Below are 14,145 nucleotides of genomic sequence, written 5' to 3'. Positions count from 1 at the left end.
GATCATGACCTTAGCTGAAGTCGGACACTTAACTGACTGAGCCACCCAGGTGCCCGAAAGAGCCCGTTGTCTCTTTTTAAACCAGCTAATGTAGACTTTAGGTTTTCTCACCAAATGAACTCATAGCCTATAGTTAAGTGATAACAGGTAGAAATACTTAAGTTGCTTCGCTGAAAGAAAAATCTGGTGGGGAAATCGAACACCTAAACATGAAAGCTTGTCTATTGGAACTTGTTAGGGCCAACTTACGGTCTTCATACAATGCGTGGACTTTAAATTCAGTTTGAAGGGCTTACGGTAATGCTCCTCAAAAAGTGTGACCATTTGCTTTAGTGTCACCAGGGTGTGTTTTAAAAATGTAAAATCCACGGCCCTCTTTGCACCAGTTGAGCTGGAATCACTGGAGTGGAGAACCGAGGAATCTACGTTGTTAACAAACATACCTGGTGATTCTTTTTTGCACAATGAAAACTGAGAACAGTTGCCTCTGAAGAGCGGCTCTCACCAAGTTCTTGATAGAATTACTCAGGTGACATTTAAAAGATAGAGATGCTTGGATCCTGACTTGATTGTTTGGGGTGTGGCACTGGGCATTAATGTTAGAGGGTGATTATAAGGTGCCACCAGGGTCAAGAAGCAGGAGCATTACGGGGCGCCTGGGTGGCTCAGTTGGTTGAGTGTCTGACTCTGGCTCAGGTCATGATCTCAGGGTTCATGAGTGCCAGCCCCACGTCGGGCTCTGTGCTGACAGCTCAGAGCTTGGAACCTGCTTCGGATTCTGTTCTCCCTCTCTCTGCCTCTCCCCAACTCGTGCCCTCTCTCTCAAAAATAAATAAAACATTACACATTTTTTTAAAAAAGCAGGAGCATTAGAAAACAATTGGTGGTTATATCAGGGATGTAGGCCGACTTGATATTTTCAAAGTCATTACAGTGGTTACCAGGGAGGAATGGGCAATTCTTGCTTAATAGCTGCAGAGTTTCTGTGTGGGATGATGAAAAAGTCCTGGAGATGGATGGTGATAACGGTTGTACAACCGCTGAAGGCACTTAATGCCCCTGAACTGTGCACTGAAACGTGGTTAAGATGGCACGTTTTATGTTATGCGATTTGGCCACCACCAAAGACGCTTAATAAAGCCATCACAATTCTCACATTTCTGAACCGTAATTTTCTTCTTTTTGCAGTGACAGTGTATCATGCATGCCACTGATTCCAGGGGACAGCCCCCTGCTTTCCTGCAACCTCAGAACGGAAACGGCCATCGCTCCTCTGGCTATGTTCCCGGGAAGGTTGTGCCGCTGCGTCCCCCTCCTCCTCCAAAGAGCCAAGCTTCAGCCAAATTGACCTCCGTCAGACAGGAAGCCCGGGCCACCTTCGCTTTCTCACCTGAAGAGCAGCAGGCCCAGAGAGAGAGCCGAAAGCAGAAGAGGCACAAAAATACTTTCATTTGCTTCGCCATCACTAGTTTCTCGTTTTTCGTTGCACTCGCGGTCATTTTAGGCATATCCTCAAAATACGCCCCAGATGGTAAGTGCGCACGTGTGGACACGCACGTGTACAGACGACCCAGTGCAGGAGAAGGAAGAGGGAAGGAAATAGCAGAATGAAATTAAAAAGAAAGCCTTGTGATATCTTCACTTGGCTCTAGCGAATTGAAGTATAATTAGAGAACAGGAGTTGTAGCTGCTTATGGAAGCAATTGTTAAAGGAATCCGTGGACACGACACGGTTAAAGGATTGCACTTCCTGCCCATTCTGCCACTTTGGCAGAATTAATTCCTGTGTTACTGCGACTTCATCCTTTGTGGTGGGTATGATTGTCTGACTGCCAGAGGTTTTTAGTGATAAAAATGACTAAGTGTAATGATAAAACTACGTTTGTTCTTTTTTCTTTTAAGATTTCATTTTTTAAAAATGTTTATTTATTTTGAGAGAGAGAGATCACACGTGTGAGTGGGGGAGGGGCAGAAAGCGAGGGAAAGAGAGAATCCCAAGCAGGCTCCGTGCTGTGAGTGCCAAGCCTGACACCGGGCTTGATCCCATTAACTGTGAGACCATGACCTGAGCCAAAATTAAGAGTCAGACACTTAGCCGACTGAGTCACCCAGGCGCCCCTAGGATTTCTTTTTTTTTATTAAAAAAAAATTTTTTTTTAAATGTTTATTTATTTTTGAGAGAGACAGAATGTGAGTGGGTTAGGGGCAGAGAGAGAGGGAGACACAGAAGCAGGAGCAGGTTCCAGGCTCCAAGCTGTCAGCACAGAGCCCAAAGCAGGGCTTTAACCCACGAGCTATGAGATCATGAGCTGAGCCAAAATTAAGAGTCAGACACTTAGCCTACTGAGTCACCTAGGCGCCCCTAAGATTTCATTTTTAAGTAATCTCTATACCTAGTGTGGGGCTTAAACTCACAACCCTGGGATCGAGTAACACTCTCTTCCAACTGAGCCAGCCAGGAGCCCCTACATTTTACTAAAAAAAAAAAAAAAAAAAAAAAAAAATGAGTGAAAATACTAAGATTTGTGTTCTGTGGTTTGAAACCAGCTGGGAGACAGAGAGACAAAAAGAAGCTTCAAATATTTTTGAGGAACAATGTTTATCCCCAAAGGAAAACATCCATTAGGAGTTTTAAGTTCCAGTACATTTATCTATAAATCACTCATTACTTCATAGTTAAATATCATGTGGGAGGTTTTAGTTTTTTATATGGTCTTTGCTTTTCAAGTTGGTAATATATCAATACTTTGAATGGTTTTGAAGAAATTCATTGCCCAGTCAGCCTCAATATAGTACCAAGAATCTCATGATAGAACCTCATGATAGAATCTCATCCATCAGTCCAAAAATCAGGGGGCTCAGGACTGTCTCAGGAGAAGCAGACCATAACAATGGATTGGGCACATTTTTGCCTGCTTTAAAATTTTTTTTTACTATCTACAACAGATTTTTGTCAAATTAGGTGCCTCCTTAAATGAATGTAACATTTGAGAAACACTTCATCACTTATAAAACTTACAAATACTATTTTATTTAGTTTCCATGGGTGCTTTAGGGGTTTTATAGGCTTGAAAGTCCTGGAAGAGATTGTGTCAATGCTTCTAAGAAAATAGACCTGAAGTAAGGGAGATGTTCAGGGGCGCCTTGGTGTCTCGGTCGATTAAGTATCTGACTTTGGCTCACATCATGATCTTATGGTTCGTGGGTTTGAGCCCCGCATTGGGCTCTGTGCTGACAGCTCAGAGCCAGGAGCCTGCTTTGGATTCTGTGTCTCCCTCGCTCTCTGCCCCTCTCCCGCTCATGTTCGTCTCTCTCTTTCTCAAAAATAAGCGTTTAAAGAGAGAGAGAGAGAGAGAGAGAGAGAGAGACAGAGGGGTGTTCATAGCAATGTCTTTGCTAACCAGACCAGTAGATCACATAATGAATTTGTGACACTGCTCTCTATTGATTGGCTCTTAGCATTGACTTTCTCTCCCCTTTTCTCCAGCAGAATAACCAAGTTCACTGCCATTGATTCATTCTTCCCAAGTAATCTGCAGTAAAGAGATGCTAGATTCAGGGAAAATCAGAGGTGAAACCTCTGGCTTTAATTGACCTTTTGATATTCCATCTAAGACATTGAATTACTGATGTGGTTCCTTTGAATCAACATTCCTCAGCTTCACATTTTGGCAGTAAAAGTGCAGAACTTCAGTGGAAATATGTGGTATGCTGACATCTTCCAGGGTCCGCCTCGCTGTGGTTATTGCTGTTCCAGAACCTTGATAATGCACCCACAGCTCAACAGTGGGCAGCCAGAAAGGCAGGGCCGCTGAGCTATTTGTCAGTCCTTTCTGCAGACCACGTATTTTCTCATTAAGTGTACTTTACTAGAGGGAAATAGACTAGGATTTCTGGTGATGGTTCCTGAGGAAGCGTGCTTCCTGGGGAATAATTTTAAAAATGAAGAGAAATTATATAACCATTTAGTGGGCCCTACATGTCAACAGACCAGATTTCCTTCTCAGTGGCTGGGTACAGGCCTGTTGTCTGGGGCATACATTTGCTTGTGATATAACATCATGGGGAGTTCCAGCTAGATGTTTTATGGGAAGACAGAAGTTTAAGAAACCCTTAAAGTCAGAACACATTCAAGAGAGTTCTTGTTTTCTTTTTTTTCTTTGAATCTTGATTTTTTTTTATTTTATTTTTTATTTTTTAAAATTTACATCCAAATTAGTTAGCATACAGTGCAACAATGATTTCAGGAGTGGATTCCTTAGCGCCCCTTACCCATTTAGCGCATCCCCCCTCCCACAACCCCTCCTGTACCCTCAGTTTGTTCTCCACATTTATAAGTCTCTTCTGTTTTGTCTCCCTCCCTGTTTTTATATTAGTTTTCTTTCCCTTCCCTTATGTTCATCTGTTTTGTCTCTTAAAGTCCTCATATGAGTGAAGTCATATGATTTTTGTCTTTCTCTGACTGACTAATTTCACTTAGCATAATACCTTCCATTTCCATCCACGTAGTTGCAAATGGCAAAATTTCATTCTTTTTGATTGCCGAGTAATACTCCATTATATATATATATACCACATTTTCTTTATCCATTCATCCATTGATGGACATTTGGGCTCTTTCCATACTTTGGCTATTGTCGATAGTGCTGTTATAAACATTGGGGTGCATGTGTCCCTTTGAAATAGCACACCTGTATTCCATGGATAAATGCCTAGTAGTGCAATTGCTGGGTCGTAGGGTAGTTCTATTTTTAGTTTTTTGAGGAACCTCCATACTGTTTTCCAGAGTGGCTGCACCAGTTTGCATTCCCAAGAGAGTTCTTGTTTTCTTAATGGAAAGAGACATTTAAGGATTATTTCTAGTATAATAGTGATGATGACTGATTTGTCTGAATTAAATATTGGTGATTATGAAACTTCTCTGAGAAAAGTTCCATGAGAAATTGCCAAGGACTTAATGGTTAATTGCCAAGGTCTTAACCAGCGAGGCTAATTGTAACCGCAGGAGTTACTGTCAAAGAGAAAGTGTAAGCCTAGGTCAACACCAGTGCTTAGAAATAAGATGTTTGCCTTGAGTGTTGTGTAATTCAAAAATGAGGAATCAGAATTTTCTTTCTATAAAAAATGTCTTCGTGCTGCACTCAGCCTGTCTACTTTTCCTCATGCTTCCTCAGCCTTTTCTCATGTTATTTCCCAACATGCACCTTCCACTTTCATACGATTCCCAAGTACACCTTCCTTGCCTGTCTCTACTTAATTTTTAAAAAAAAATTTTTTTTAACGTTTATTTATTTTTGAGACAGAGAGAGACAGAGCATGAACGGGGGAGGGGCAGAGAGAGAGGGAGACACAGAATCGGTAGCAGGCTCCAGGCTCTGAGCCATCAGCCCAGAGCCCGACGCGGGGCTCGAACTCACGGACCGCGAGATCGTGACCTGAGCTGAAGTCGGACGCTTAACCGACTGAGCCACCCAGGCGCCCCTCTACTTTGAGTTTAAACGTGGGCTCTTTTAACTGAGCAGCCAATGGACTTGGACAGCAAGGGGCGCTTGCTTCTCCCACCTTCGTGCTCCTCTTACTTAAGTACTGTCTGCCCTTTGGGGGTCCAGGTCTAGTGTCCCTGTGTTCCATTGAAACTGCCTCAGTTATTCCAGCCGACCCCTCTGAGCTCATTGGCACATCAAGTGAGTACCACATTGTTCAATATGGAGTTATTTCCTACCTGGTGACTTTTCTCCTAGTAGAGTATAACCTTTGCAGTTCATTCTATGCTTAATAGAGTTCATTCTATGCTTTATAAATTTTACAATAGCTAGTACAAAGTGAACACGTTGATCCTCAGTAAATATGTGGTCATTAGTTGATCAAAACCAGTGTGATTCCTGCCCCTCCCTCCCCCTTCTTCCAAATTATAGCAGCAGCTGAAGTTCTCTTGCATTAAATAGCTGTTGCAGTGCTTTCATGTTTTCCTCGTCGCCCACTCGAGAGGCACATTCTAATTTAGTAAAGAAACACAGCATGTCCAGTAAACCTCATTTCTTTCTTAAGGGGGAACTTGAATATCACTCAACTTGCTGAGTCATCTTGGATTTGACTTCTCTGATCTGTAGTTTCCTCATCTCTGAAAATGAGAAGTCATGTCTTTGGCCGTCTGCCTCTGGCAGTTTCATTGGGAAAGCGCACATGTCTGAAGATAGCTGGTATTAGCTGCTGCCTGTGGGGTGATAGAGGTGCTTTTATCGCCTATGCTATGCTTCACTGTGCACAGGGAACTTGGGAAGACCTGATATACCTATTAGCAGTTTCCAATTTTTACTTACCAGTATGTTGTGAATACTGGTTTTCTAAAACACCTTCCTAGTGTAGGTCTGAGAGCAATTCACAGTTTTGTTTTGTATTGTTCATTTATTTCCAGAGTCGATGATTCAGAGGAACTCCTTGTTTACCTTGTAGAGTTTGACCCAAACCAGATGATAGCGACTTAGTTTCATGGTGAAACTTTTTGAATGTGTTGAAGTAGAGGCTTTGACATATCTGCTGGGTGAAACGGGATGGGATTTCCATCCTTACGGCAGGAAGTTAAAACAGGTCCGCTCATCCCTTGCAAATTGCCGTAAATGATAGTAGAACTTGGATCTGGCTAAAAGCATTCGTGAATTTTGTTGCATTGATGGCTACTGATGTTGCATTGCTTGTAGAGAATTGCCCAGATCAAAACCCACGTCTCAGGAACTGGGATCCAGGACAAGATTCTGCCAAGCAAGTTGTTATCAAGGAGGGAGATATGTTCCGTCTGACGTCAGATGCCACGGTGAATTCTGTAGTCATTCAGGATGGAGGTAAAGAAAGGTCCCTGCCTATGGTAGCCGTGAGGTTACCCCTTCCTTTGATGTTTTTAAATTTTTTTTTTTAATGTTTATTTTTGACACAGAGAGAGAGACAGAGCATGAGCGGGGGAGGCAGGGGGACGACAGAGAGAGAGGGAGACACAGAATCGGAAGCAGGCTCCAGGCTCTGAGCTGTCAGCAGAGAGCCCGATGCGGGGCTCAAACTCACAGACTGCGAGATCATGACCTGAGCCGAAGTCGGACGCTTAGCTGACTGAGCCACCCAGGTGCCCCAAAACAGGCTTAATTTTCTAAACAGACTCGTAATGAATTTTTTTTCCCAACTCAATTGCAGAAGAGTTCTCCTATCCTGCAGTAACTGCCTTAAAGTAAACTCTATTTCTCTGTATCCCAGAGAGATGTTTCAGAGGTTGGCTTAACACTAGTGTTGTTCCTTGCAGGATTGCTTGTATTTGGGGATGATAAAGATGGATCCAGAAATATTACTTTGAGGACTCGTTACATCCTGATCAAGGATGGTGGGGCGCTTCATATTGGAGCAGAAAAATGCCGCTATAAATCCAAAGCGACAATTGCCTTGTATGGCAAGTCAGATGAAGGTGAAAGTATGCCAACATTTGGCAAAAAATTTATTGGTGTGGAAGCTGGTGGGACACTGGAGATCCACGGGGCGCAGACAGTATCATGGACGTTGTTGGCGAGAACTCTGCATTCCTCGGGCTTGACCTTTGGGTCGTATGCCTTTGAAAAGGACTTTTCTAGAGGCCTCAATGTGAGGATCATCGACCAAGACACGGCCAAAATTTTGGAAAGTGAGAAGTTTGATACCCACGAATACCACAATGAGAGTAGACGGCTTCAGGAACTTCTGAGAATCCAGGATCCAGGCCGGATTGTTGCTATTGCCGTTGGAGATTCGGCAGCCAAGAGCCTCTTGCAAGGAACCATACAAATGATCCAGGACCGGCTGGGAAGTAAGCTCATCCAGGGACTGGGCTACAGGTGGGCATACCTTTTACTTTCCTTCCCGGCTATGTGTTTGAGTCTGTTATCTGTGTGACAGGAGGGGGGGGTGGAGAAAGGGACACATCACTCCATAGACTGTCTTCAGTCGTCAGAATGGCAGCTACCGTTTGCAGGTCTGGTTACCTCGTGCTGCGAAACGACGGGATGGAGGACGGGACGCTGGTTAGCAAAGCTCTCTTCTTGGCTTTGGTTTACAAAGCATTTTGTGAGCCGTAGCACCAGGCTTGTGGAAAGTTAGGAACGGAAATGTGGTACTGAGAAATTGGCAGGCAGTTCAAGGCCAGTTTACTTCCCTCTTTCGTTACCTTTTGAAAACCACATGAAACTCAGGCTCGTTGGGGCCCCGATCCCACGCTGAGGTGTGAAAGTTATCTGAAAAGCCTGTGGAACACGCACGGTTTTCGGTTTCTTTTTCTGAACTCCTCTGCACGCCGGTTTGAGTCCTTCGGCTTGATTGGCGCAGGCCTATGGAGCCCTGGCACGTGTGAGGGAGCGACAAGCTGGAGGGGCCTGGAAGCCCATCCGAGAGCGGGATTCATTTCTCCTGCCGATGGCTCTCGTGCCATGCTCTGGTTACCGTGACTTCTTAACGCAGCCCTGAGTCTGGGGGAAGTAGCTGGCTCCGCTTTCAATTCAAAAAACGGAAGTTTTAATCCTGCTTACTGTTCTTAGTGAAGTTGGAGAGTATCTGCTGTGAAAAGTTAAGAGGACTTTAAAACTCACAGGTTGACATGACCTGGTTATTTTTCCTTGGATGGTTGAGTGATGTAGTTATTATTTTCCTTTGATTGGGTGTTGGAATGAGATATTACCTGTAGAATTTCTAGAGAAAGTTAAAGAAGACGAAATTAAAGAAGAAAAGTGTGTGTGATGCTTTTTAAAAACAATTTAATGCTTATTTATTTATTTATTTATTTAAATATGAAATTTATTGTCAAATTGGTTTCCATACAACACCCAGTGCTCATCCCCACAGGTGCCCTCCTCAATACCCATCACCCACTTTCCCCTCCCTTCCACCCCCCATCAGCCGTCAGTTTATTTATTTTTGAGAGAGAGAAAGTGAGCGTGCGTGAGCGGGATAGGGGCAGAGAGAATCCCAAGCAGACTCCGTGCCCAGAGCAGTGCCTGGTGTGGGGCTTGATCCTGTGACCCTGGGATCATGACCTGAGCCGATATGAAGAGTCGAATGCTCAACCCCAGCATCCCTGGTGCCCCTGTAATGCTTTTTAAATCCCTTTTATTCACCCAGGGAATATTGAGGAAATGCCGAGTACTGGGTACCCACAGGTGCTTAGATGAAAGAACACAGCCTCAGAGCCCTCGTTCAATCCAGTGGAGAAACACACCAAACTAGACAGTGAGACCCTTGCTGACAGGCTGTAATGGGAGCGTAAAATAGAGGGAGCCCCCAGATCGGCCTGGGGAATCTGGGGAGGCTTCCCAAAGGTGAGACACCTGAGAGGAGTGTAGGAGGATGCTGTGTAGGCAGTGGGAGGTGGAGAAGAGCAGGAGATGCGTTTTTTAAAAAATTATGATTTTAAATATAATACACATGCAGAAAAGTGCCAAAAAACAGGAATGCAGAGTTTAATGACTTATCACAATGTGATACCTGGATAGCCACCCACCAGGTCAGAAATAGAACAACTGCCAGTGGCTTGGCAGTGCCCTTGCTGTTTCCTCCTTTTCACCAATCACTCTCTCTGTTCACCAAAGGTCACCATGCATCTAAATTTGTGGAGAATATGAAAGTTTAGGTTTGCCTGTTTCTGGGCTTCATACAATATATACTAAAAAAATTTTTTTTAATGTTTATTTATTTTTGAGAGAGAGAGCATGAGCAGGGGAGGGGCAGAGGAGACACAGAATCGGAAGCAGGCTCCAGGCTCTGAGCTGTCAGCACAGAGCCCAGCCCGGGCCTCGGACCCACAAACCATGAGATCGTGACCCAAGCCGAAGTCGTATGCCCAATTGACTGAGCCACCCAAATGCCCCAATATATATATTTTTAAATTTGTTTATTTATTTTGAGAGATGGAGAGAAAGAGAGAGAGCAGGGGAGGGCAGAGAGAAGAGACAGAGAATCCCAAGCAGGTTCCGAGATGTCAGTGCAGAGCCCGATGCTGGGCTCAATCCGACGAACCGTGAGATCGTGACCTGAGCCAAAGTCAAGAGTCAGACACAAAATGGACTGAGCCACCTAGGTGCCCCTGGACTTCATACAAATGCAAGCAGACAATGTATCATCTTCTGCATCTGGCTTCTTTGCTCAACTCTATGTTCCTGAGTGTTATGTATGCCTGTACTACAGTGTATTCACTGCTGGACATCTGGGAGGTTTTCCACTTTGAACCTCTGCGATAAAAAGTGCTTCTCCAAATGTTCTTTTATCCATCTCCTGAAACCCATGTGTATATATTTCTGTAACTTCTAGACCTAGCAGTGGAAACATGATCTTTTTCAAAGTTAGATACCTGCTTGTTTCATTACCCATTAATGCCAGGATGACAACTTCTGTTTCTTTACTCCATTGTTTCTCTGGATTTGTGTGGTCATTAGCTATGAATATTGCGTTTGACCTTTTTTTGTTTCCTTTCCCTCCTGGTTTCTAAATCCCCCTTAAAATAGTGCTGCTGATTTGACAGAGGGATTTGGGTTGTGATCCTTTGCCAGTGTTCCATTGCTTTGACATTATCTCCAATGCACATAAACATACGCCTTTGAAGATAATGTTCTGGTGCGCTGAAATTTTCCTCAAGTGGAGGAGGGAAGTAGGAGTGTTTTGGAGATAATGTCAGTAGAATAGAGCATTGTTTTATAGTTGCTGAGGCAGTTCTGGTGAATAAAGGGAGCCTCTGATATTTCTTCTCCTTTCCTCTCACATAGGAGATAATAAATTGAAACATTCTGCATTTGATTCCTTGTGCAGTGTCAAGGAATATAAATAGAGCTATAAAGCATAGTCAGCTGAAAAGTAGCTAATCCATGCCGGGGCAGGTGTGGAATTTATAAGGATGTAGGCATGCTTTGGTTGACTTTTATCTGTGAGTATCCAGCCATCTGTCTGACATAGATTACATTCCATACACACACACACACACACACACACACACACACACACACACCCATTTTTACCCCCCGACCTCCAGAGTAGGAAATTGACATTTTTCTTTCTGTGTTTTAAACCTGGAGTCTTAAGGCGCATTTTTTGGCTTTTTGTCTTTGTTCTTTTTTTATTTTGGCCACAAGTCTGAGCAAGTCCCTGGAATGTTTATTACAGAAACAAAATGAAATTAAATGGAATTTTCAAACACAGTTGCTTTCAACAAAGAGATGTAAAAATGTAAATCTGTTGGAGAGTGATGATACAACTTGGATGATACCAACAGTAACCTATTGGTTCTCAGTTTTGCACTCCTGAGATTTTTATTTTTATTTTTTAAATGTTTATGGGGCGCCTGGGTGGCTCATCAGTTAAGCATCTGACTCCGCTCAGGTCATGATCTCAAGGTTTGTGACTTTGAGCCCTGCATCGGGCTCTGTGCTGACAGCTCAAGGGCCTGGAGCCTGCTTCAGATTCTGTGTCTCCCTCTCTCTCTGCTTCTCTCCTGCTCATGCTCTGTGTCTTTGTCTCTCAAAAATAATAAAGAAACATTAAAAAAATTTTTAATGTTTATTCATTTTTAAAGGAGAGAGAGACAAGTGTGAGTAGGGGAGGGGCAGAGAGATTGGGAGACAGAATCCGGAGCAGGCTCCAGGCTCTGAGCTGTGAGCACAGAGCCCAATGCGGGGCTTGAACCCACAAGCTGTGAGATCATGACCTGAGCCAAAGTCGGACGCCCAACTCACTGAGCCACCCAGGGGCCCCTGCACTCCTGAAATTTTTAAAAATCCCATGCCCAGGGCCCACCTAGAAATTTCTACATCAGAATCTCTGAAAGATGGGCCCCCCCACCCTCTACTCCCTGCCAGGCATTTGATGTGCAGTCAGGGTTGGTGACTAACTCAGGGGTTCCCAATGTGGTCCCCAGATCAGCAGGTTTAACATCACCTTGGCACTTGATAGAAATGCAAATTCTTGAGGGATGCCTGGGTGGCTCAGTCAGTAGAGCTTCTGGCTTTGGCTTAGGTCATGATCTCACGGTTCATGAATTTGAGCCCTCCATCAGGCTCCCTGCTGTCAGCTCAGAGCCCGCTTCCAATCCTCTTATCTTCCTCTCTCTCTGTCCTTCCACAGCTTGCACTCTCCCCCTCTCTCAAAAATAAACAAACATTAAAAAAAAAAAAAGAAATGCAAGTGCTCTGGCCCAACCCCAAGCAATCTGAGAGTGGGGCCTGGCAATCTGGTTTGACACCCTCCGGGTGTTCTGATGCACATCAAAGTGTGAGAACCACTCTCCAACTTAGTGTTTCTCAAGTCTGGTTGCACATCCCAATCGCCTGGGAAACTTTAACAAACCTAATAAGGCCACGCCCCACCTGGAGAGATGATGATGTCATCAGTCTGGGCTGGGTGTGAGCATGGATGGACTCCTAAATCTCCCATGTGCCTCTATTATGCAGCCAGATTTGAGAACATTGCTGAGAGTTCAAAAGACAGCAGGCGATACTCATTTTATTGTTCATTTTTCTTTTCTGTCTTTTTGAAGTTTTCATTTAAATTCCAGTTAGTTAACATTCAGTGTAATATTAGCTTCAGGTGCACAATATAGTGATTCTGCACTTCCATACATTACCCAGCAGCGCTCATCACCATAAGTGTGCTGTTTAACCCCAGTCATTGATTTCACTCATCCCCCCACCCACCTCCCTCTGGTAATCATCAGTTCATTCTCGGTAGTTAAGAGTCTGTCTCTTGGTGTGCCTCTCTCTAGTTTTTCCCCTATGTTTGTTTTGTTTTTCAAATTCCACATATGAGTGAAATCATATGATATTTGTCTTTCTTTAACTGACTTATTTGACTTAGCGTAATACTCTTTAGGAGCACCTAGAGTTCAATTGGTTGAGTGTCCCACTTTCGATTTTGGGCCAGATCATGGTCCCAAGGTTGTCCAATTGAGCCCAGTGTTGGGCTCTGCACTGAGTGTGGAGCCTACTGAAGATTCTCTCTCTCCTTCTGCCCCTCTCCCCTGCTCACGCGTGTGCACACTCTCTCTCTAAAAAATAAAAATAAATAAATAAATAAATAAGCAAACAAAACTCTTTAAAAAATACTCTCTGGCTCCATCCATGTCATTGCAAATGCCAACATTTCATTCTTTTTAATGACTGAGTAATATTCCAGTGTGTGTGTGTGTGTGTGTGTGTGTACATATGCATATATACCAAATCTTTATCCATTCATCAGTCATTAGACAGCTGGGCTGTTTCTGTAATTTGGCTGTTGTAGATAATGCTGCGATAAATATCAGGGTGCCTGCAATACACATTTTAAAAGAAGGGAAATACATGGGTTTGTGCCCAGAATGATGTGTCAAATGGGTGTGTATCGAGGAGGGAAGACAGTGATTAATCTTAGTGCCAGTCTTTGGTATTTCACCTATTACAGAGCTAGACAAACAAGGATTTAAAGTCCAGGTGCATTTCCTTCTGTGAGGTTGGTTACTTCAGTCAAGGTTTAGACTTACAACCTCATGGTAAAAGAAGTAGAGGGATTGATACAAATGAAATACAAGTATTTAGCAGCACCTGACATAACATGTGTGTCAGGGATCTGGACTGGTACCATGACAAATAAGGCTCATGGTGTTTTTCCTTCTAGGCAAGCATGGGCTTTGGTTGGTGTCATTGATGGTGGAAGTGCTTCTTGCAATGAATCTGTGAGGAACTATGAAAATCACAGCAGTGGAGGGAAGGCTCTTGCCCAAAGAGAATTTTATACTGTGGATGGTCAGAAGTTCACTGTGACCGCTTACAGTGAATGGATTGAAGGTAAGCAAGTACAGTTTAGACTAAGACATTGGTAAGTATTGTGAAAGACTGTTTGAGTTTGGTTTTTGGTTTTTAGGTGGTATTGTATTCAAAGGACAGTCTGATTAGGTTTCTCAACTGACTGAAGATGAAACCTATGGTTTCCCTACTGTGTTTGATCAAGAACTCAAGAGTTCTCGCTGGATGGGAGAACGCCCTGTTCTAGTGCTCCACTCCCACCTGGACTTTGTTCTTGATTCTTGAGTCATAAGGTGTGGTTAACCATTGGAAATGGATTTGTTGGGGCGCCTGGGTGACTCAGTCAGTTAGCGTCCAAAGTCTTGATTTCAGCTCAAGT

The 14,145-nt window shown here is 43.7% G+C and overlaps 1 protein-coding gene across 3 annotated transcripts in view; it reads left to right on the top strand.

Annotated features, from left to right (window-relative positions):
- The window catches only part of CEMIP2 (cell migration inducing hyaluronidase 2), an 87,244-nt gene that overhangs the window by 19,153 nt on the left and 53,946 nt on the right, over positions 1-14,145 (top strand). For all 3 annotated transcript variants that reach the window (XM_043566811.1, XM_043566812.1, XM_043566813.1), the window contains exons 2-5: positions 1,189-1,531; positions 6,699-6,839; positions 7,289-7,850; positions 13,639-13,808. In XM_043566811.1, the coding sequence (XP_043422746.1) occupies positions 1,201-1,531; positions 6,699-6,839; positions 7,289-7,850; positions 13,639-13,808 (1,204 nt within the window). In that variant the 5' untranslated portion in view covers positions 1,189-1,200. The remainder of the gene's footprint in view (positions 1-1,188; positions 1,532-6,698; positions 6,840-7,288; positions 7,851-13,638; positions 13,809-14,145) is intronic.

The sequence above is a fragment of the Prionailurus bengalensis genome, chromosome D4 (assembly GCF_016509475.1).
Source record: "Prionailurus bengalensis isolate Pbe53 chromosome D4, Fcat_Pben_1.1_paternal_pri, whole genome shotgun sequence".
Lineage (NCBI taxonomy): Eukaryota > Metazoa > Chordata > Mammalia > Carnivora > Felidae > Prionailurus > Prionailurus bengalensis.
This window is presented reverse-complemented; position numbering and strand designations above follow the sequence as displayed.